The 21,989-nt window shown below is 36.5% G+C and overlaps 3 protein-coding genes across 19 annotated transcripts in view; all 3 read right to left on the bottom strand.

Moving 5' to 3' along the window:
- LOC126589217 (putative disease resistance protein RGA1) overlaps positions 1 to 21,989 on the bottom strand; it is a 120,256-nt gene that overhangs the window by 3,466 nt on the left and 94,801 nt on the right. For 3 of the 17 annotated variants that reach the window (XM_050254444.1, XM_050254443.1, XM_050254446.1), the window contains 4 exons: positions 5,579 to 6,418; positions 1,555 to 3,766; positions 1,209 to 1,400; positions 672 to 1,097 (listed from right to left, as the gene is read on the bottom strand). The exons of 8 other annotated variants lie outside the window; for them this stretch is intronic. In XM_050254444.1, the coding sequence (XP_050110401.1) occupies positions 1,381 to 1,400; positions 1,555 to 3,766; positions 5,579 to 6,418 (3,072 nt within the window). In that variant the 3' untranslated portion in view covers positions 672 to 1,097; positions 1,209 to 1,380. Of the gene's footprint in view, positions 1 to 255; positions 586 to 671; positions 1,098 to 1,208; positions 1,401 to 1,554; positions 3,767 to 5,578; positions 6,547 to 6,632; positions 7,024 to 21,989 lie in introns of those variants that run through there. 6 more of the 17 variants (XM_050254445.1, XM_050254423.1, XM_050254422.1 and 3 more) reach the window with 6 other exon arrangements.
- LOC126589224 (26S proteasome regulatory subunit 6B homolog) lies at positions 12,792 to 17,020 on the bottom strand. Its single transcript, XM_050254456.1, has 6 exons — positions 16,406 to 17,020; positions 15,205 to 15,435; positions 14,863 to 15,021; positions 14,509 to 14,661; positions 13,966 to 14,049; positions 12,792 to 13,305 (listed from the first exon to the last, which is right to left on the bottom strand). The coding sequence occupies exons 1-6, from the start codon at positions 16,904 to 16,906 to the stop codon at positions 13,171 to 13,173; spliced, it is 1,263 nt and encodes a 420-aa protein (XP_050110413.1). The 5' UTR covers positions 16,907 to 17,020; the 3' UTR covers positions 12,792 to 13,170.
- LOC126589223 (root phototropism protein 2-like) lies at positions 18,175 to 21,707 on the bottom strand. Its single transcript, XM_050254455.1, has 5 exons — positions 21,519 to 21,707; positions 21,259 to 21,328; positions 20,441 to 20,818; positions 19,624 to 20,349; positions 18,175 to 19,060 (listed from the first exon to the last, which is right to left on the bottom strand). The coding sequence occupies exons 1-5, from the start codon at positions 21,671 to 21,673 to the stop codon at positions 18,563 to 18,565; spliced, it is 1,827 nt and encodes a 608-aa protein (XP_050110412.1). The 5' UTR covers positions 21,674 to 21,707; the 3' UTR covers positions 18,175 to 18,562.

The following is a 21,989-nucleotide window of genomic DNA, read 5'->3' as shown; positions in this document are numbered from 1 at the left end:
AAAGATTTTATCACTTTATAAGGTTTTGTACTTTATAGAAAATGATTGGAGTAATAGGCCTGGAGACTAAAATTGGGCTCACCCTTGGGGTTGGGCTTTGGGGTGTACTAGTTAATTGGTAATTAATATATAATTAATTATTTTTTAAATTTCGAATTTAAATTAATTAATTAATTATTTTTACCAACAGACTCATCTTTTCAGATGAAGTCTGAAGTGTGAAAACGCAGAAACAAAAACACCATTTTCAGCAGATGTCTCCCAACAGATACATCCATTCCTCATACATGTTGTGAACAGGTATAATCACATTATATATACATCCATCTGCATGGCATTTTAAATACAGAAAAATCATAAATCTTCTCCTGCAATCATAAACATCCTTTCTGAGAGAACCACATTAATATTCGCCAGAAGTCAATTTTTCGGTGCTGGAATTTCTGACTTAGATCGTTGAATCCTGGTGGAACAAACGTCCGTAGAACTACAAGCACTGAGTAGGGGCGAAATTTCTGTTTTAAGGACATTGCGGTACGCAAGCCTCGATCTTCAAGTTGTTTGTTTTTTATATTCTGTTAATTCCTATTGCATTTATTATTTATTAGCATATATAAATTATCACAGATTGTTGACATACATCCAACAAAAATCAGGTCATAAATCACAAGTAACCATAAAAATATCAGTCCAAAATCTTCATAAGGATAACAATAACAAACAGAAAGTAATTGCAGTAGTTCTAAATATTATATGAACATGCTTGATGGCAATTCTTGGCATTACTCATCTAACACTACTTGGGTGCTGGCAGTGTGTGATTAAACAAGATTCAATACCATGATGGGTGATCAAGCTAGTGGTTCAGCACTCATACAGATGAACTAAAGAAAGTTAAAATATTGATTGATGTTGCCGGAATTAAGAAAGATAACATGTAAAGGAGAATGCCCAAGGACTATAAAAAGAGGTATATTATTGAGAAATGAAGGTAGAGCGAGAGAATTAATATCGTGCGCATCAGTACCTGGAGTCAGTTTATAGCTATTGAGCATCATGAAAACCGCCAAAGCATAGCAAAAGAAATATAGATGGCACTGGGAAACACACAACATATATAGTAACTTAGTAAGTCAGAAGTCAACAGTAGAATGTATTGATCAATTAGAAGTAGAAGAGAAGAGGAGGTGTGGGTTTGAAAATCTTACATGACTTAATTTCAATGCGAAAGTTTGAGCCATTTGGAGTCGTTTGTACATAAAACTGGAATACAAGTAATCTCGGAGAAGTGTGGCCTTGCACACCATGATATTTGGTTTTCCCAATACACATTTGTTGTAGTAACGCAAGGCGTTGCATAGCTTCAATCCAACTCTTGTCTCACAAGTCTCTGCCCCGAACTGATTTAAAAGAAGAGGGAGAAGCATAAACAAATTATGTTATACTAGTTTACATTTGAGTGTAGTACTAGTGGAGACACGGAATAAAATAAGAAAAATGATAAACATATAACATCAGCTTAGAAATTTGATTTCAATAATTTAAAAAACTTACTTCTGAAATATGGAATGTGAGAAATCTTAGGCCAATCTGTGCCGCTGTCCCTCCTGCATCTTTCATTTAGAAGGGGATGACAATTATAAATCCTTAGAGTTTGTAATTTGGTGAGGCGTTGCATAGCTTGGACACTTGGTAAATTCATCAGATTCTTGCAACCTTGAATCCTCAGATATGTAAGGGATGTAAGGCTACCCAACCATTCTGGCAAAGTCTCCACTCCCTCAAAGTTAACTATCCACAAATCTGTTAGAGAAGTGAGGTGTTGAATTTGTTGAGGCAGAGACTTGAGCTTAGGCCAACCATTCAACTGTAAGCTTGTGAGATGCATTAATGATCCAACTTCAAAATCAGGGAAGGAATCGAGCTCCTCCCAGAACCCACCGATTTCCAAATACCTGAGAGAATTAAGGTGGTCTAAACTTGGAAGAATCTCTAAATTAGGGATTTTGACTATTATCAGATACTCAAGAGAGAGTGGGAATTGCAGGCTGCTCACCCAACTTTCTAATCTTTCACATCTTTCAATCCACATACGTCGAAGGGAGGTCATGGTGCGCAAATCTGAAGTAGATTGTAGACTAATGCACTTCTCCTCCTTCTCAACTCTACTACTTTTGACACCAAACCATGATAGCTTTGGGCATCCCAATATACTCAATTTTTGAAGAGAGGGACATTGTTGTGGAAGAGCAGGTATGCTTGATAATTCATTACAAAACCAGATTCTCAATTTCTGAAGAGAGGCGGTGAGGGACCCGCTGCCTTTCATTTCAATTGATGTCAGATTATTGCAACCCTCTATTGTCAATTCCACAAGAGAGGCCCCTAAACTCAATGAGCCAGATAATCCATTGCAATTCCGTAAAATCACTTCCACGAGAGAGGCCCCTAAACTCAACGGGCCTGATAATCCATTGCAATTCTCTATACTCAAATTCTGGAGAGAGGCCCATAAACTCAATGGTGGGACTCCTTCACATTTGTGGCATCCAAGTAATTTAATCTTTTTCAAGTTGTTTAGTAATGACCCACTCATCATCCACGGTGGAAACTTATTGCCCATGAAGTTTTCAATACTTAAGCTCTCCAACTCAAGATGTGGTCGGAGACCTTCTAGGACACCTTCCTCCTCGTTGTTGTCAGTTGTTGACCTATCTTTTGTCCAATTGAAGTGTAAATGGCATACTTTCGTCTTTTCCTCTAACTTAGCTTTCTCTGCTTCTTCTCCGTTCTCTACGTGCTCCAAATCACAAATGATTAATTCACCTCTCAATTGATTCAAGCCAGCCAACTCTTCGATTCGACGACCAATCTCATTACCCACCGAAAAGTAACATAATGTTCGAAGGTAAGTCAGCCGCCCTATCCCCTGTGGGAATTTTGTACTCGCATAAAAATAAATATGCCTTAGGTTGATCAAGTTTAGCAGTTCTTTTGGAAACTCTTTAAGGGCACATTGTGTTCCTCTTAACGTCTGGAGGTTATAGAGCTTGCCTATAGACTTGGGGAGTGCTTTGAATCTTGTTTTGGAAATGTCAAGATACCTCAAATGTTTCAGCCTACCAATTGAATCTGGAAGTTCTTCAATATTAGCTTCACTTAAATTCAAGACACGTAAAGCTTTGAAACGTGGAAGAATGTTAGTAGTAACTTCACCATCATCAGAAAACAGTGACCGCAATTTCCCAGCACTTCTTTCTGGAAATTTTTCCAGTGTAGAAGTAGAAACCCGAGCAACATGTCGAATCTCAAGTGTATTATCTATGCCACATAAGTCTCCTGTCAAGCCTTCAGATTTGAATAGATGTTCTGCAAGATCGTGCACAAGATCATGCATCTTGCATTCACTAACTATGCCATTGTCACTCATTGTAGCATCTTGAAATAAGGAGCTCTGCAATAGAATATCAAAATATTCATTGCCTATGTCCTCCATATCTTTAATTCCATTAGGCCAAGAACGGAGTAATCCTTGAGCCATCCAAAGTTGAATCAAGTTGTCTCTTTGAATTTCAGCATCTTTCTCGAACATTGAGCAATATGCAAAACATTGCTTCAATGATGGTGATTCTAAGTTGTCAAAACTCAACCTCAGAATTGACATAATTCTATCTTCTTCTTTTGAATGGTTGTTCCATATTCTACTGTTTTTAAATGACGACCATTCTTCAATACTTTTTTTAGTGCGCAAAATACCTCCCAAAACCTGTTAATTGGATTAGAGAGTTTCTATCACATAATTATCTATATGGAGTATAGTAGTTTAACTGAAGTTGATGGAAAAGAAAAAGAAAAACAGGGAATAATTCCATTTAATTTTAAAGGTTTCCTAAGACAACATAGAAGATACTTGGGTCATAACAAAATATTTAGATAATTAAACGATCACCGAACGAATGATTTTGGTGATCGTATGATTTTTCTATAGAAATGATCTTTAAATGATTATTACGAAAATGAACGGTTCCACTCTTTGGAAAACCAATCTACGTAATTGTACTTTCATAATTCAAACTCAATTCATTCATCTTGCAAACAATGCAACTAATATTCGAAGGGATTGGATCATTTAGTTTAATACTAAATATCAATCGAATTGGAGACCTTTTAATCATTCATCATCCATGTGTATTGAACAAATTGATAATGTTGGTACCAAGTCAATTATCCATGGTATCAAATAGCTAATATCTATGATCTGAAATGAAATTTTGTAACTAAAATATAGCGTTAGTCCCTGAAATTCAATTTTCTTCATAAAATCCATCATAACTTTTTCATTTAAATAAAACTCATTGACTATGCTTCATATTAGCAAATTCCTTAATTATATATATTTGACTTCAGACATTTTGCATTTTTTGGATGCTAAAATACCTCTAATTACACTTTTTTACATATACAATTAATTATATGTGGATTGAAAGGGAGATTAATGATTTTTTTTAAAGGCATTAACGTTATAATTTATCATCTGATTAGGGTTTTTTTCCCTTCTTAAAAATGTTTTTCTTTTTGTCAATGACCACCACAATTTTGTTTTAGGGTTCAAAATTGTTTTTACGGCAAAAGTAATTTACCTATTAGCATGCTATTTTACATAGCTAAAATATAAATAGATACGTTATGATGTTTTTGGTTTGAAAGATAGACAAAATAATGTGTCTATTTTCCTTTTTCATGGAAATTAATGTACCTATCTATATGTTAGTGTACCCACTTAGAATAAAGGTGTTGTAAAAATAATTTACCTACCTCATTGTAGCTATATAATTTAAAGAAACTTCATATTATTATTTTTGATCTAGCCCATTATTGCAGTACAAATAATTTACCTATCCCTTGAAATTTAAACAAGATAAACTAATATAGCTATATATTATTATTATATAAATTAATTTACATGTATATATACTATTTATAGAAACATTATTTTTTATGCTATTTATAGAAACATTATTTTTTGGTATACGTGGAGGACACAATTTAGGGTGAGGAATAACATTTATTGAAAAAATTAGGGTGAGTAAATTAGTAATGACATCTTTGTGGCATATATTGTAAATATTTTGTAATAATAGGTCATTTATTGCATATATGTTTCAAATTAGGTTTTATTTATTTATTTTTTTAAGAGAAAAACGATATTTAATATTCATTGCAAACAAAGCAATACAAGTCCGAACTGACAACAAACTGAAGTTAATGTGCATATTGAGCCTCGATAAAACCTTGCCGGGGCTTTCAATCCGGTCCAAGGAAAAAGAGTTGCAATGGTCTCTCTCTATATAACCTATTTTGTAATGATAATCTTTAAATGATAATTATAAAAATGAATAATTCCAATTATGAAATTTATACGGTCAAAATATGTTTGTCAATAGATCTTGTCATAATTTATAAGGTGATGCACCCCATGGGTGGATGTGCGTAGTGTCTTAATTTATAAATAAAAACATATAAACAAATAAAAATAAAAATGTGCTAATTCTATGTTATGGTATATAATAGTACGCACATTTGCCACTAATGGAACACCACCACAATTTTTAGCAATTTCTTTTCCAATTGTCTCGAACGTCGAAGCATTGCTATTGAACTCTGGAACACCGTTAATGGGGAAAGCTTTATCTTTCATGATAGACCAACATTCATCCACAGAAAGTTCCCCCAATTCATATTGTAGAAGTAGCTTTTTTAAGATTGATGCGACTTTGCCACTGCGAGTAGTAACAATAATTTTGGAACCCCCAGTAGAATTAAGCTTTGACAAACATTCCATTAAATTATCCCATATTTTGAGATCTTCGTTCCAAACGTCATCAAGTACAAGTAAGTACCTTTTATCTTTCAACTCTTCGTTAAGGAACTCAAGAAGAGCATTCTTGTTATCTTTCGAAGGGGCTTTTGCCGGATTGAGATGTTCTAACATATGGAGTAGAATTAAATTGACGTCGAAAGGGTTCGATACACAAATCCATATTCTCTTGTCAAAAAACTTTTGTATCGAATTCTCATTGTAAACTGACTTGGCCAAAGTTGTTTTTCCGAGGCCTCCCATTCCCACAATGGCCATAACCGCAAGATTTTCTTGGTTGCTTTTGGAGTCGGTCAAGGTTTTAACTATATTCGACACATCATCTTTCCTTCCAACAGTTATTTCATCTTTGCCAATGAGTGAGTCGGTTCGTCTGTCCCATGTAATTCCCTGACGGGTTGCATCTGTATTCCTGGAAACCAGTCCAAGAGGAGATGCTTTCCTCTCGAGATCCACCAAGGATGCATTGATCTTCTGAATTTTATGCGCCATTTGAAGACGAAATGCAAGTGGATTGGAGAGTGAAAAGAAGTTCAGAACCTTTCTCTTCATATGGTTTTGGATTTCGACTTTACGCCGATCAACTTCGTACTTGAATTCATCCAAGACATCCTCAGCATCTTCAGCTACGCCTTTGAGTTTCTTCACCCATTCCTCTATTGCCGGAGCTGTTAGAGAATGAAAACAAGTTAAATACCTTGTCATTGTAGCATGTGTGTGCGAGATTATAAGAGAATTCAAAAATATATACTACCTTGTGGTTTGTAGGCAACATCATTCAATAAAAGTTCAATGGTGGTGAATGACTCTTTAAGCTTTCGAAGTTCAGCTTTGAAACCCCATGCAAGACTGAATTCTTTCTCAGCAAGTGAAAGCACCTTTTCCAGTATTCCCTCCGCAGCAAAAGTAAGCACAGCTTCAGCTGCCATTCCTTCAATTCCCCTACTCAACTCAGCTCAGCTAATCACAATGTTTAACTTCTCTCTTCGATACAAATTACAGTTGCAATTCAAGAGCAATGGAAAATGATTTGATAGACAACAGATGCCGGTAGGTTTAACTTTTCATAACGTGAATAAGATGGTGCATCATCCAAATAATTGATGATAGATAATAATTGAAAATTGATATTATTCCTATCATAAACAAATAATTGAGGATAGATTTACTTTAGACGTGGCTCCGTTCACTGGTTCGGTTGTGCGAAAACGTTAACATCAAAAAGATGGTGCTGCATGCAGTAATTGAGGGGTAAATCCCTATCAGATAAAATTACTTTTTATTATGTAATTATCTCCTTCCGTTGCTTTGAGTGCTGGAATCTTTACGTGTCTGGTTCATTTATTCTTTTCGAATCTTATCTTTTACTAAATTTTTTTTTTGTTCTAAACAAATATTATCTACACTAAAAATGATGGAATGAGTTTAACCTTATAATAGACTATCAATAATGTGATTCAAATTCGTCTTTAACGAGAATCGAACTTAAAACATCTCACTTATAAATAGAAAAAAATATCAATATATCGTAATACTAAGTTACTACTAAATTGTTTTAAGGGAGTTTTAACGAAAAGCTCGCGGTACTATTCACTTTAACGAATCATATTTTTACACTAAAAAGTCAAACATTATATTATTCAATTTACCTTTTATTTTATTAAAACACAAAGTTTTCAAACTATTTTCTTTAATTTTCCTTTGTTTTAAATGTCTTTTAACATCTTTTCTTGATGTATTTACAGTAGATAGTGCCCTTATCTTTTGGTCGTCGACGTAACGCTGTGCTATATTTTTTATTAAATAATCATGAACAAGGAATTGTGCTTTCAAAAGAAAATAATAGTAGTGTATGCATATAGTCAATATCAATCAACAATTCTAAATTTAAACCCTGGTACTCCATTTTTTAGCTATACCCCCATTTTTTGCGAAATTTTTTATCATGATCGGAATACAAGAAGTACATTATGTCTTTTTATAAGTGGTGGGAATTTTTATTTTTTAAGTTATTAAATTTTCAACACACATATCTCATAATTTGTATAATAACACGTAATATATCATCTCGTATACCTGTCACATTCAAAAATTTCTTCCATTTTTTAAACTTAAATTCTCATTCTTTCTTTCTCTGTTAGGACAGCTGGATCGCACAACACTTTTTTTCTTGTTCAAATCAATAATAGAGGGGTATATTCCTGTAATAAAAAGTCATTGAGGATAAACTTACTTTAGACGTGGCTCCACCTCGTTCGGTGACTAGATTGTGTTGGATAAGCATTTTTTTTCGAAATACAAGTCTGTAAGCCAGGTAACATAAGTATAGTAATATGCATCTTTTAGCATTTTTTCGTTTGTATTATGATATGATATGATATAATGTATCAATTTGTGTTCTGATATACTGAAATACTTCTCGTGTTGATTTAATTGGTCTTTTCTTTCAACAATTTCTACATCCTTGCTTGATAAATTGGCAGTTGTTAATTTTTTTTAGTACGTCGATATTTTTACATTAGGAAGAGGGGGAGTTCGGCTAAGCCACACTAGGGGTGGCATGGTTTTGTTCGATGCGGTTTTGAGTGAAATCAAAACTTAAATCGATTTTTTTTGCAGTTTGGTTCGGTACGGTTTTGAAGTCAAAATCGAAATGAAACCAAACTGTTTGGTTCAGTTCAGTGTTATTTCATACGGTTTCAGTTCGATTTTTAAGAAAGAAATGTATATTTTAAAATATATACCTATATGCGCATAAGATGATCTCATTTTCTACACAATACATTAATTAATGAACGCATGTTAACAATGAGTACATTTGAGTGAGGATGTTTTGATAATCTATTTCCGTCTAAAATTAGGACAATAAATGCACAAATAAACCTGCAACAACCATATATGCAACAAGCAAACTTGATGCAAGCAAACATGTAGCAAATGATGAATGATGACATTCTAGTGTGGTTGAGTAGATACTAAATGTATGGAACTCTAACAAACAATCAATAAAAACATGACATCTCATACAGACATCTAATTAAATGTTTATTAGTATTGGCGGTGTAGTTTTCAAAAGCCAAAACTGAAATCAAATCATTCATTCCAATGCGGTTCGATTTCAAAACTGAAATCGTTTCAAAACCGCAAAACCAAATTGTTCGGTGCAGTCTGTTTTGGTTCGTGTTTCGGTTTCGATTTTCAGTTTCAAGTGCCCACTCTTAAGCCACACAATGAACAACTTAATTTAGTATCGAATTCGTCAGTTACGAGATTTGAACATAAGACCTCTTATTTTTAAGTGAAGAGAAATATCAACATATTATAGTATTGAATGACAATTGACAGTTTGAATTTAAAGAAAATATATATATTTGTAAAGAATAATTGCGCTGGTAATGATAAAACAGGTGAAGTTGACAGACAATTACTATTCAAAATAAATGATAACTTATCTCTTCGAAGCAAATTAGGGTTACAATTCAAGAGCAATGGAAAATGATATGATAGACAACAGATGCCGGTAGGTTTAACTTTTTATAACGTGAATAAGATGGTGCATCGTCCAAATAATTGATGATAGATAATAATTGAAAATGAAATTATTCCCGTCGGAAATAAATAATTGAGGATAGATTTACTTTAGACGTGGCTCCTCCTTGTTCATTGGTTCGGTTGTGCGAAAAATTTAACGTCAAAAAAATGGTGCTGCATGCAATAATTGAGGGGTAAATTCCTATCAGATAAAATTACTTTTTATAAAGTAATTATCTCCGTCCATTGCTTTGAGTGCTCAATTTAACACTTTTGAGTGCTGGAATCTTTATGTGTCTGGTTCATTGGCTCTTTCTGAATCTTATCTTTTACTAATTTTTTTTTTATGTTCTAAACAAATATTATCTAAGCTAAAAATGATAGAGTGAGTTTAGTTTTATAATAGAGAGATTATATTCACACACCCTAAATTACTTATCTCACACCTTTTTACTTTTTTAATATTTTCTACACACTACTAACACTTGATAGAAAAATATTAAAAAATTAAAGGGATGTGAGAGAAGTAATTTGAGGTGTGTGAATATAATCTTCCTTATAATATACTATCAATAATATGGTTAAAATTACGATAATCGAATTTAAAATTCTTACTTACAAATAGAGAAAAATATCAATATAAGGTAATACTAGGTGATTACTAAATTGTTTTAAAAGTTCTTTTAACATCTTTTCTTGATGTCTTTACAGTAGGTAGTGCCCTTATCTTTTAACCGGATGTAACGATGTGTTTTATTTTTTATTAAATAATCACTAGCAGAGAGCACACATTTTGTGTGTATGAACAATTTTTTTTTATAAGTGCATATTTTTTTTAATTATTACATAATTACTGTTTTATCATTCTTATGTAAATATTGTGTATAAAAAATGAGGGTAAAATTGAAAAAATAAGTATGAAAAAGGGTAAAATAGGAATATGATTGTCATTTTATCAAAAGATATAAAATAACCATTTTACCCTCCTTTTGTCAATAGTGTTTATCAAAAGCGAGGGCAAAATAAGAAAATTGGGAAAAAAAAGTTGAGGTTCTCTTAATAATAGTATAGACGAACAAGGAATGGTGCTTTCAAAAGAAAATGCATATAGTCAATATCAATCAACAATTCCAAATTTAATCCCTGGTACTCCATTTTCTATCTATACCTCCATTTTTTGAGAAATTTTTTATTGTGATCGAAATACAAAAGGTACATCACTTATTTTTATATAAGTTGTGGGAAGTTTTATTTTTTAAATTATTAATTTTTTAAAATATATATGTCATAATTTCTATAATGATACGTGATGTATCACCTCTGGTACCCGTCACACCAAAAAATTTCTTCTATTTTTCAAACTTAAATTCTCACTCTTTCTTTCTCTGTTAGGACAGCTGGATCGCACAACACTTTTTTTCTTGTTCGAATCAATAATAGAGGGGTATATTCCTGTAATAAAAAATCAGGATAAACGTACTTTAGACGTGGCTCCACCTCGTTCGGTGACTCGACTGTGTTGGATAATTATTTTATTTGGAAATACGAGTCGGTAAGTCACGTAACATAAGTATAGTAATATGCATCTTTTAACATTTTTTCGTTTCTATTATAGCATGATATAATGTATCCATTTGTGTTTTGATATACTGAAAAACTTCTCGTGTTGATTTAATTGGCCTTTTCTTTCAACAGTTTCTACATCCTTGCTTGATAAATTGGCAGTTGTGAATTTTTTTTTAGTACATCGATATTTTTACACTATAAGGATGAGGAGCTCGGCTAAGCCACACAATGGGCAACCTAATTTGGTATCGAACTCTCCGGCTACGAGATTCGAACATAAGACATCTCACTTCCAAGTGAAGAGGAATACCACCAGACCGTATTATTGAGTGACAATTGGCAATTGTGAATTAAAAAAAAAGATATATATATATATATATATATTTGTGAAGAGTAATCGTGCTGGCAATGGTAAAACAGGTGGAGTTGACAAAGACAATTACTATTCAGAATAAATGATAACTGTCATTGGGATGCCCTTGCCTAACGGGTGAAAATTCTCTTAGTGTAGATAATATCATATGTATTCAACAAAATAAACTTACACATGCCACTGCATTATCGAATGAGACACCATGTGGGCGAGGACCCTATTCCATGTAAGTTTGTTCTCCTACAATAGAAGGCAAATTTAAAACCATACTGCAACACTTTGGCTTAAGGCTTAAAGACTTAAAATGTAATATCCTGAATTTTTTTAAATATATGAATTAGTTATTCATGTTTATGATTATGTTATGGTTATGAAATTTGAATGGGGGAAATATGAAATTATGTTCTCGAAATTTATTATTATTTACGTGGTATAATTATTCGATAAGTTGAAAAGATGAAATTGCCCCTAGTTGGCTAAACTAGATTATACGGGGGTGTATTTTATCCTTATAGCGTTGTCATATTTCTTGGCATATTTGGGTAAAGGATGGTCCTACGAGCGTGTAGGCGAAAACCATTCGCGAAACGGAGCTATAACGAAAGAGATATAAACGAACAAAAACAAGGGCAAAATGGTCATTTGACCACTTCTCTGGAAGGCTCCAACTTTGCTGGAGCAACCATCTGTGATGCCACGTGTATGGCTGTGATGAAGAGAGGAGAGAAGAAAGGACAGAAAGGAGAGAGTGAGCAAGCGAAGGGGAAATGAGGGAAATGAGGGAAGAAAGGAGGAGGGAACCGGCCGGATCCCCTTTGACCCGGTTTCTATCTGCGACCTAACCCGAATGGTAAAAGTGAAATCCGATGGCTTTTCCGTCGTTTCTCCGTCAAATCAAGGTAAGCCACCACCTAGAAATAACTCCACAACCTTCCCTCTCCCATTTACACCTAAATCCCACTTCGTTTAACCCCCCAAGTCGCGAAGAACGAAACCGTACGGTTTTGTGGGTGCAGGGTAACGATCCGCCGTTCCTGCAACCATTCCCATCAATTATCACCATCAATAGTCTACCCTCAACATCAGGAATAAAACCCATGCTTAGGTTGAGGCGTCGGAGTTCGTTTTGATGTCGAATCAGAAACACACATTTAGAGGGTTTCCGACGGTTCGAGGGCAATTTCAGGTATTTCCCGGCCAAATTGGACTTCGGTCCAAGTATGAAAGTTCCTCCTCTCAGCCATAAAAAGGAATAAAATAAATTTTGAGTCAATGGCAAATTTCAAGAAATTAATTGTGGTTAATAGTAATGATTAACCAAGATCTTATTTTTGGCCTATCACCGAACTTAGCTTCCGATTAAATTTTTAGGGCATTATAAAAAATGTCTGGTTAACACATCCCCACCGTCATTGAGTAGAGAGTCATTGAGTAGAGAGAAACTTCCCTGTAACTAAGATTTCATTCTGTCGATATTCTAAGTAAATCGAGCACTACCACGTCCACGTGGACTAGTAATAAAAACATCGTAGTGCTTAACTGGGTAGGGATGCTGCCACAACATCTGTGTCGAAAATAAGAATAGCAAAAGCGCAGTTACCCTAAACAATTCTCCAACTAAAACGCACCAAATAAAACCATTCCATGGCTCGATATCATACATCATCACCGCAATAATTCAGAATGTCGTAAAAGGCATCCCTACATTGTGCTACAGTATCTCCGGATGCGGCTTGCTCGATGATTGTGACCAAATTAAACATGACACAGCATTTTTTATCTACCCGAGCAACTGAACTATTATATGAGCTTCCAGCACCAATCATTTGTAGAATTCAAAGTCAGTGTCAGGCTTCTTCACGTTGGTTTGGTAACCCTTCTCAAAGTCCTTTGGGAGTATGACATACCGGTTCTTCCTAACTGCGTGCATTCCTGCTTCTTGACATATAGCAGAAATCTGTACAAACAGAACCATTTACAACAGTTACTAATGACTCAATTTTTATATAAAAAAGACAAAAGATCTGAGACCACCACAAAGCTTCAGTATCTTTATACTCAAGACACAGAATACTAATGGTGAAGTCAAATAAGAGAACTCATATTCAAATGGCCATTCATATTTAGGCCTTTGTTATCAATCATTACAAGGCTAAATCCAACCCCATTTGACGATGTTAGTCCCCAATGCTGCCATTACTTACAGATCCGTCCCATATAAAACATGTATATTCTTAACACCATAATTCTTCTAAACAACTATCTGTCTAACACCTTGACTGTTAAAAAGAACATGTATATTTCTATCGCCATAATTGTTCTAACCAAGAGCTTTAAGCAAATATTCTTATTATTTCAAGAAGGGGTGTGCTATCCACACACCCCTTTTTACTTCTCACACACCCTTGTTAATTTCTATCCATTAGATCTTCTTCATTTCATCCCATCCGACGGCCGAAAATTAGAAGGCTGTGTGAGAAGTAAAAAGGGGTGTGTGGATATCACACCCCTTTCAAGAATAGCACAAGCCCGACAGCATAACAGTAACAGGATTTAATGTTGGTAGAAGAATTAAAACAAGAAGCATTTTCTCTCCCAAAAGAAATTAATGTCTCACCTCAGCAGCACTAATTTTGTCTGGCCGAGAGACATAATCTTCCAAGTCTACCTCATCACTCAAGTTCATTTTAGCAGTGCAAACCTGCAAGACAAGCGGGTACGTTAACATTATATCGTTTGCAATGGCTTGCCAAAAATCCACAAGAGTAAGACAACGATTACAGGAGAAAATATAGAAGAAAACAAGAGTAAGACATCACGTTTGCAATAGAAAATATAGAAGAAAAGTTATATAGAAATCTGATGCTAAGTTTCATAACTATGGTAAGACGTAAGGTTGACATAGGAATATAGAATTAAATGGGATAATCTCATGTAGACATTGGGTGCAGGTGTGTTTTGAGGTGCCCAACTCCTGTGCAGTCCACAACTAAGATATAAAGGGAAGTAACTAGTCCACTGATATGGATGGCACAGCATGAACATCGCAGAAGCTACAAATCTTATGCTAATGAGAAAAAGGAATACCTCACAGCTTACAAACAACATTCTACGAGTAATAATTCTTTCATTGAAAAATACTTTAAACATGTTATTTTACCTGGAAAACAAGTCTTTTCTGCCTCCTATCGGGCAAAGGAAACTCAATCTTTCGATCAAGCCTTCCAGGACGCAGAAGTGCAGGATCCAAGGTGTCTGCTCGGTTAGTAGCCATAATAACCTTAACATTCACTGTCTGGTCAAACCCATCCATCTGCAAAAGATATCAAGCCCAAATCAACTTTGTGAAGAGAAAGCAGAAAAAGAATGTTTCGGGGTTGAACTTTCGTTTGTCATTTGTTCAAATATTTTCTCCAACCCCAAAACGATGCATTGAACATCCAAGTTCTGGTGGATTTTAAGTTTTAGTTCATTCGGAATACTTGTTCTTTCAAATCAAAACTTCCAGACCTACCTGATTAAGGAGCTCCATAAGGATTCGCTGAACTTCTCTGTCAGCTCCAGTTTGAGCATCAAACCTTGCAGTAGCAATAGCATCCACCTCATCAATAAAGATGATGGCAGGAGCATTCTCCTTGGCAAGACGGAAAACATCACGAACCATCCGTGGACCCTTGACAAATAAATAAATAAGTGCTCAAAATGTTTCTCATTTAGTCAATAAACATAAATCCACAGATAGTAAGGCAACACTTGACCACAATATTTGCTAATGCAAATCTCAAAAGGATATGTGGAACATAAGAAATAAGATAGCACACAAAAACTAGATAAGTGATCTTATATAAAAGCTTACCTCTCCCAAATACTTCTGAACAAATTCTGAACCAACAACTCTGATGAAGGCAGCAGTAGTATGATTAGCAACAGCCTTTGCTAACATGGTTTTACCAGTTCCAGGTGGACCATAGAGTAATACACCACGTGGGGGATCTATTCCAATCTGTTTGTATAACTCATGATGAGTAAGTGGCAGTTCTACTGCTTCCCGAATTTCTTGCTTCTGAATGTCACATCCTCCAATATCCTGATACACCATAAAAAATAAAAAGGACAAGGGATTAACATTATTATATTATGATATGCCGACATGTCTATGGAGTATTTAGCTAAGAGGAAGGAAGATGCAAACACATAGCAAATTGCTTTTATTACATGGAAACAGCTTAGATTGGTTAAGTTCGGTTCTTAGAAAAGGGAACTGAACTGAAACATAGTACCAGTCTACGACTTAATCATATTAAGTTATGAATTTCATTCAATTTTTTTTTTCAAATTTCTTTTAAACAAACGCTCTTCAATCTCTTATATTAAAATTGTACTCAGAAAAATTCCAATATCGATTCCATTACTGGATGCTTGATGGTAAATTTAAGAAAATAGTAGTAACAGGCAATGTACTCAACAATTCGACATTTTAAAACAAGAGTTAATTCTCATTTCAATCTAAAACAACATTTCAGCAATGTACCAACCAGTTCTTTCAAGTAAGGTATGATTAATGAGTTTCCTAGTTTAAACAACAATCACCGAATAATAATAGGCAGTCCATCTCTTGCTTGAAAAGAATCTATAAAGCCTAAAGCTTGACAATTTTACGCATAGACGAATGGTTAGTTTCCAATCTTAGAATCACAGAACTTGAGCAACGGGTAAACTTTTGGGCTCCACACAAATTCTCCTAACATAAAGACCCTTAAGCATAGAGAATGAACTCTCGACGCAGTCAAATGACACAGATATAGGGTTAGTTTTTCAACTCTCGACGCAGTCAGATGACACCAATATAGGGTGATGTTTTCAGAATAGCTAACTTTGTAGCCACAGTTCTCCTCAAAAGCACCTGAATATCGTTAAATTCCACAAACCCAAAACCCTATTAGTAATGTATTTACTCCAATTAAGCACTTAATGCAACAAATTCATAGAAGATAGTCAAACACATGAACCCTAAATTTCAGTCAAAACCCTAATCACATCAATCGGGCATAACTTACAGAGTACGTGACGTCGGGCTTCTCCGACTGGCTGAGGAGGGAAATACTCGAGTCGGCCTCCGGAGGCAGAACATCGACGAGGGCATTGGAGTGGCGGTGCAAGGCGACGGAAGCGGAAGGCTTTAGGAGCTCCCGATTGATGGTGCTGAGAATCCTAACGTAGTAATTGGACCCAGTGGTTGAGCCCACGATCCCGTTATTCTGATCGACCATCTCCATGAACTGCCCGATGACGAGCGGCACCGATTGGATCCTCTTGACCTCCTCCTGGGCGCGGAGGAGCTCGCGCTTCAGATTCTTCAGCTCGTCCTTGACGTACTCCTCCTGGATGTCGATGAACTCGAGCTGCCTCTGGTAGGACTTGAGGCGGCTGTAGAGATCGTCCTCATCGGAGGCCTGGCTCTGCTCGGTGTAGCGCTGGAGGTCGGATCTTATGGAGGGGATCGATGCCGGTGGCTCCGGCAAGGGCTTAGGATCCAACACCATGGCTGACCCTGCCATTGTTGCGCTCTCGGAGAGTTTAGGTTTGGTGCTTCGATTCTTCTGGTTCGCTATGAAGAGGAGAAGCGAGGAGAGAGAGAGGGGAGACGGGGGAGATGGAGTGTAGCTGATAGTGTAGAGGACGACGTCGTTTAACTGTGTTAAAGAATGCCGTTAGCTTGGGCTCTTAAACGAGCCCAAACAGGTGTTGGATTACCCTATAACCTGGCCCAAAATGGCTAAAACCGCATATGGTCATCTTATATTTTAGTGAAAGTATTTTTAAATTCGGAAAGTTTTTTATTAAAAACACTTTTAATTATTTTAAATGCATCTATACATAACCTAAGTTTTACTATTAGCATTAAGGTGGTGTTCAATTAGGCCTAAATTCACAATGGAAGACGATTAACAAGGTGGGGGTTAGTGGTGATCGCATTTTTTAGGTTCTTTAGAATCTTGGGAAGTGCCCGTGCACATCGCCATTCCTAGTTGTAGAACCTCTATCCAAAGATTCACCCTCCATGTAACACTTTGCTCGATAAGCTGCCAGATGAGCATAACAGGAGAAAACTTGATGTTAGAATTTGTTGTAATGTTAGACTTTTGTTTCATGTCTTTCATTTTGGTCGTTAAGTGATGATAAAGCGGACACGTACTTTCACTGTTTTCCTTTTCTTTTTCTTTTTTAACAAAAGAGTGGGGAGAGAAAGTTTTGAAACCATGAATACTGAGTGTTTTTACAAAGGCTCAACCACTGAGGCAATACGCTATGCCAAGTACCCTATACTCGTTGATTTAAAAACAGGGCCAATCCTGACCCAAGGCAAGCCAGCGACCGCCCCAGGCATAAAAAAATGGAGGGCACACAAAATATTCGGTAGTCATTCATAATATAATTTTATTGAAGAAGTGGCACTAGTTGCGCTAATTTTCGTTATCACTCTTGAATAAGGTGTCTTGGGTTCAAATTGTACAATCTATGTTTTTTTTTTCCCTAATTTACAATTTCCAGTTTGGTTATAAGTTTTATACAAAAAGACTTCAAGAGCTCAAATTGAGGGACTATCATCTATGAACTTCTAAACTGAATTTTTTGGGTGCCCTTCTCCCATTACAAAGTAAACTGATTTTCTCGTCTTTTTGAAGTATTGCATTAGAAATGTTCTCTAAATGTAACGTTATTAAAGGCTATTTTTTACGTTTTATAAGAACACATGAAAACGATCAAACAAATAAAATTAAAAAAAAAAAAGTTATGTTAGAGCACTTATTTGGGCGCGCGAGACTGAAAAAACATGCCCCGTTAAAAATTCATATGTTGACAATCATATTATATATTCTACATATGAACATTCGTAGCTGCACAATTGGACCAAATAGTCCAAAGTTAAGACAAATAAATCTCAACAAAACAACAAAACAACAAATTAAAAAGATTTAGGAAAAAGAAAAACAAAGAATTAACACCAACACAAAATGCAAAGACTTAATTAACTAAAAGAGCGAGTCCAAACCAATAAGGTCCCTGCTTTTTGAGAGTCAGAGAAACGTCTATCGTACGCAGTCTTATCTTGTTTTGCAAAGAAACAGTTTCCACGACTCGAACCTGTGACTTTTTGGTTATAAATGAGCTACCTTTCCATTGTGCCAAAACTCCCTCAAAAACTTGATTAATTAAGAAATAGAAAACCTTCTCCTTCTAGGCTTGGAAATATCCACACCATCATCTATGATATTCGATGTGTCCTTCGACCCTTGCTTGAAGGGATTCAACTTCCCCAATTTCTTCGACACAGAAGAGAAAAATGTGGCCTTTTTGGGCCCGCCACCTCCTTTACCAGACGACGTCGTTGCAATCCCTGCAGAACCAGTCTTCTGCAGGTCCGTAATGTACATCTTCATCTTCAACAACTCCGTTCTCAACTCCTCGTTTTCCCTCGCCAACGACACGTCGTGTTGCACCTGACTCCTCGTCGTTATTGCGTCTTGCACGTCGTTTTCGTCCACCCCGCTCCTCAGCTTTAGCTGGTCGTAATACAACGCGTGCAGTACGATTTGAACGGGGAGTCGTTTGTTTTGTGAAGCGTGGACTCTCGCTTCGTATGACAACTTCAATGCGTCCATTACGCTGCACACCTTCTCCCGCTCTATCTCATCAAGGTTCGGATGGGCCTGCATATGAGTAATTAATCACGATTAACACATAAGTTACGATTAATTAACAATAAAGTGCAATTTTATCTACATACTTTGGACGCAAAAGTTAATGTTATTAATCAACTAAATTACAAAATGTTTACTTAAAGATATATTTGAAACAAAAATTATACTCCTACCACATATTTATATCATAATCTGCATTATATTTCTAATAGAGATGGACTTACATGCATTGGCGAGTCATACCTCTATTAGAGAGATTATATAAATGATGATACAAATATGTGGTCAGTGTAGCATTACTCGATTTGAAATTGTGATAATTAAAGTAAATCAAATTCAAATTTTCAATTCAAGAAAAAATAGTCCAAGTGGTTTGATATAAGTTTTGTTAGCGAGATTGATAGATTGTCTTACGAGTTTTCTAATAGAGAACTTGAGGCTTGGAAATTGACTCGTAAATAAATATTTTAGATTCCGATTCCTGTCAATAGAAATGTATTGTGCGACTTAATCTAAAATAATGGTGCATTTGTAAAAATAATTAATCAATTCGTAATTAGTAAATTACCTACCTTCAAGTAAATATCAATAGCACGATAGAGATCATCGTCGACCTTACGCGCGCCTTTGGGGATGAGGTTGGCAATGCCATTGAACTTCGAGATACTGAGCTCATCACACGTGGCGATCTCACCAAGATACGCGTCGACAGTCTTCGCGACTCTGATCATCTCCGCCGAGCAAACCTCCCTGAAATCGCCGGCGTTGAAGACCGCGACGCTCTTCTCCTTCTCCACGAACCCGGAGATAATCCTCCTCACGCTCTCGAGATCGAACAGCCTCTCGCCGTCGTAGGTGAACGACAGTACCAGGAGGTCGTCGACGGTCACGTGCTCCAGGACCGACGAGATCCGCCTCTCGAGCTCGGTCTTGCACGCGCTCGACGCCTTGACGAAGGTCGCAGATCTGAGAAGGCAGCAGAGGAAGTTGATCGGCATTGCAGCTTTCTCAGTCGGTAAGATCGCGACGATCGATTCCAGAAGCTCCCGTTGTTGGAGTCGCAGATCGGAGTCGTCCGAAGCGGCCAATTTCGCGGCGGGTCCAGAGCGGTCTCGGACGATATCTCGGAGCCATTTCTCAGCGTAAGTTATGATAGCGCTGGAAACGGTCAATGATTTCCCGCCGCGCAGCTTCATCGCGGTGATAACTCTGCCGAAGAACTCAATGTCCAAAATCGACAATTCCTCTGTCCACCAATTCGTCGGCGATCGACTCGGAAATTTTGCTTCGATTGAGGCCTGTAATCAACAATTAATCACATAATTACGACCAAAAGAATATCGTTAGACCATAATACTGCATGATTAGAAGTTAATTACAGTTAAGTACCTTGGAAGCGGCGACATCGACGCATTTCTGTACGATTTTGAGGTCCTCCGCCATGGGAAGGAGATCTTCGCAGGACTTGAGCACGACAATGGCACCGGAGAGGCTCATGAGAGCGACTTGAGATAAGAAATCTTCAGTGCGGCCGGTGAGGTTGTTGTCGCAGTACTTTTCTGTCATTTCCAAATACTCCGCCGCGCAACGGAGGGCGGCGACGTTGTGTACTGTGATCTCGAAGTTGACGCCGTAGCAGAACTTGGCCGCCTTCTCGAACGTCTCCGGGCCTCCGGGAACGTCGGAGAGGTCGATTCTCGTTAGGTCCGGTTTTTTAGACTCCATTATCAGCTTCCTTATGCGGTTGCTTTTCGCCACAAGCATGAACTGCAAGTAGAATAATTAAGTTAATAATTTCGTGTAATTAATTTGTTAATCACGTTAGTTAAGCATGCATGCACTCGAAATTGAGACGAAATCGCGACATTAGCACAATATCAACACATGCAACGATGGGTTCAAGCTCAAAATCTCGAACACAAGCACGATATCAGCACGTAAAATATATACCATCGAACAAGCTAGAAAGGCAACTTCGAATTGTTTATTCAACGCCAAAGGTGACTTAGAACTAACTAATTATCTAATTTCAAACAAATACGACTTCAATAGAACATAAGCACGTTAATCAACAATAAAAATGACTTATAACTAACTAATTATATAATTTCAAACAAATACGACCTCAATAGAACATAAGCATGTTATCAACACCGAAAACATGTAAACTTGAACGAGATTGGGACTCGATCTAGTGAATTTAATACCTTGTGTAGAGAGAAATTGGCTTCACCAACTTGAACCACAACATCTGACGGGATATCTTGAGAGAAAATCCTACAAACACACATAAAGAAGTGCAGAAGCTTGTGTATTAGGTTTTAAACAAAGAAATTAGTCAGCATGCATGCTGTATGGATGGATATATGTCCGGCCGGCAGATGATTCGATCTGAGTGACCGGACCACCGCCGTGCCAAATCCGGTTTCCTGGCACAATGCAAGAGAGGGTTTGATAGTTGTAGTACCATTGGCCAGTGCGCTCCATGGCAAGGGAGAGCCTGTTGCTGCCATTGAGAGGGGAAGCCATGTGAGGTGGGCGGAGCTTGGAGCTACTGTGCAGAGAGAGAAGAGAGAGATTATATGGTCTCTGAATAAATGGGGTCACGATTGCGGGTTGCATAAAGAGCTTTTATTTACCATGTTTTCTTGGATACTAGCTAGAAATTATTGAATCATGCATATAAGTCTCATCAGGACGAATGTACATTGGGACCAAGGTGGTCCCAGAACTATTCGGAGTTCATAAATTATATATATGAAGGTTTTGGGAGGACTCTTTGAATATTTGGTATGAGTTTTTTTTGTGTCCATGAAGTGTTTGATGTAATGTTTGTTAGGCATATCTCGATAGATTACGTCGACAGTCTCGACAAATTCTTTTAATATCACTCATCAGATTGTTTCGGCATAAGTCGATATCATTGACATGTTCGTGA

Source organism: Malus sylvestris, chromosome 11, assembly GCF_916048215.2.
Source record: "Malus sylvestris chromosome 11, drMalSylv7.2, whole genome shotgun sequence".
NCBI classification, from domain to species: Eukaryota; Viridiplantae; Streptophyta; class Magnoliopsida; order Rosales; family Rosaceae; genus Malus; species Malus sylvestris.
This window is presented reverse-complemented; position numbering and strand designations above follow the sequence as displayed.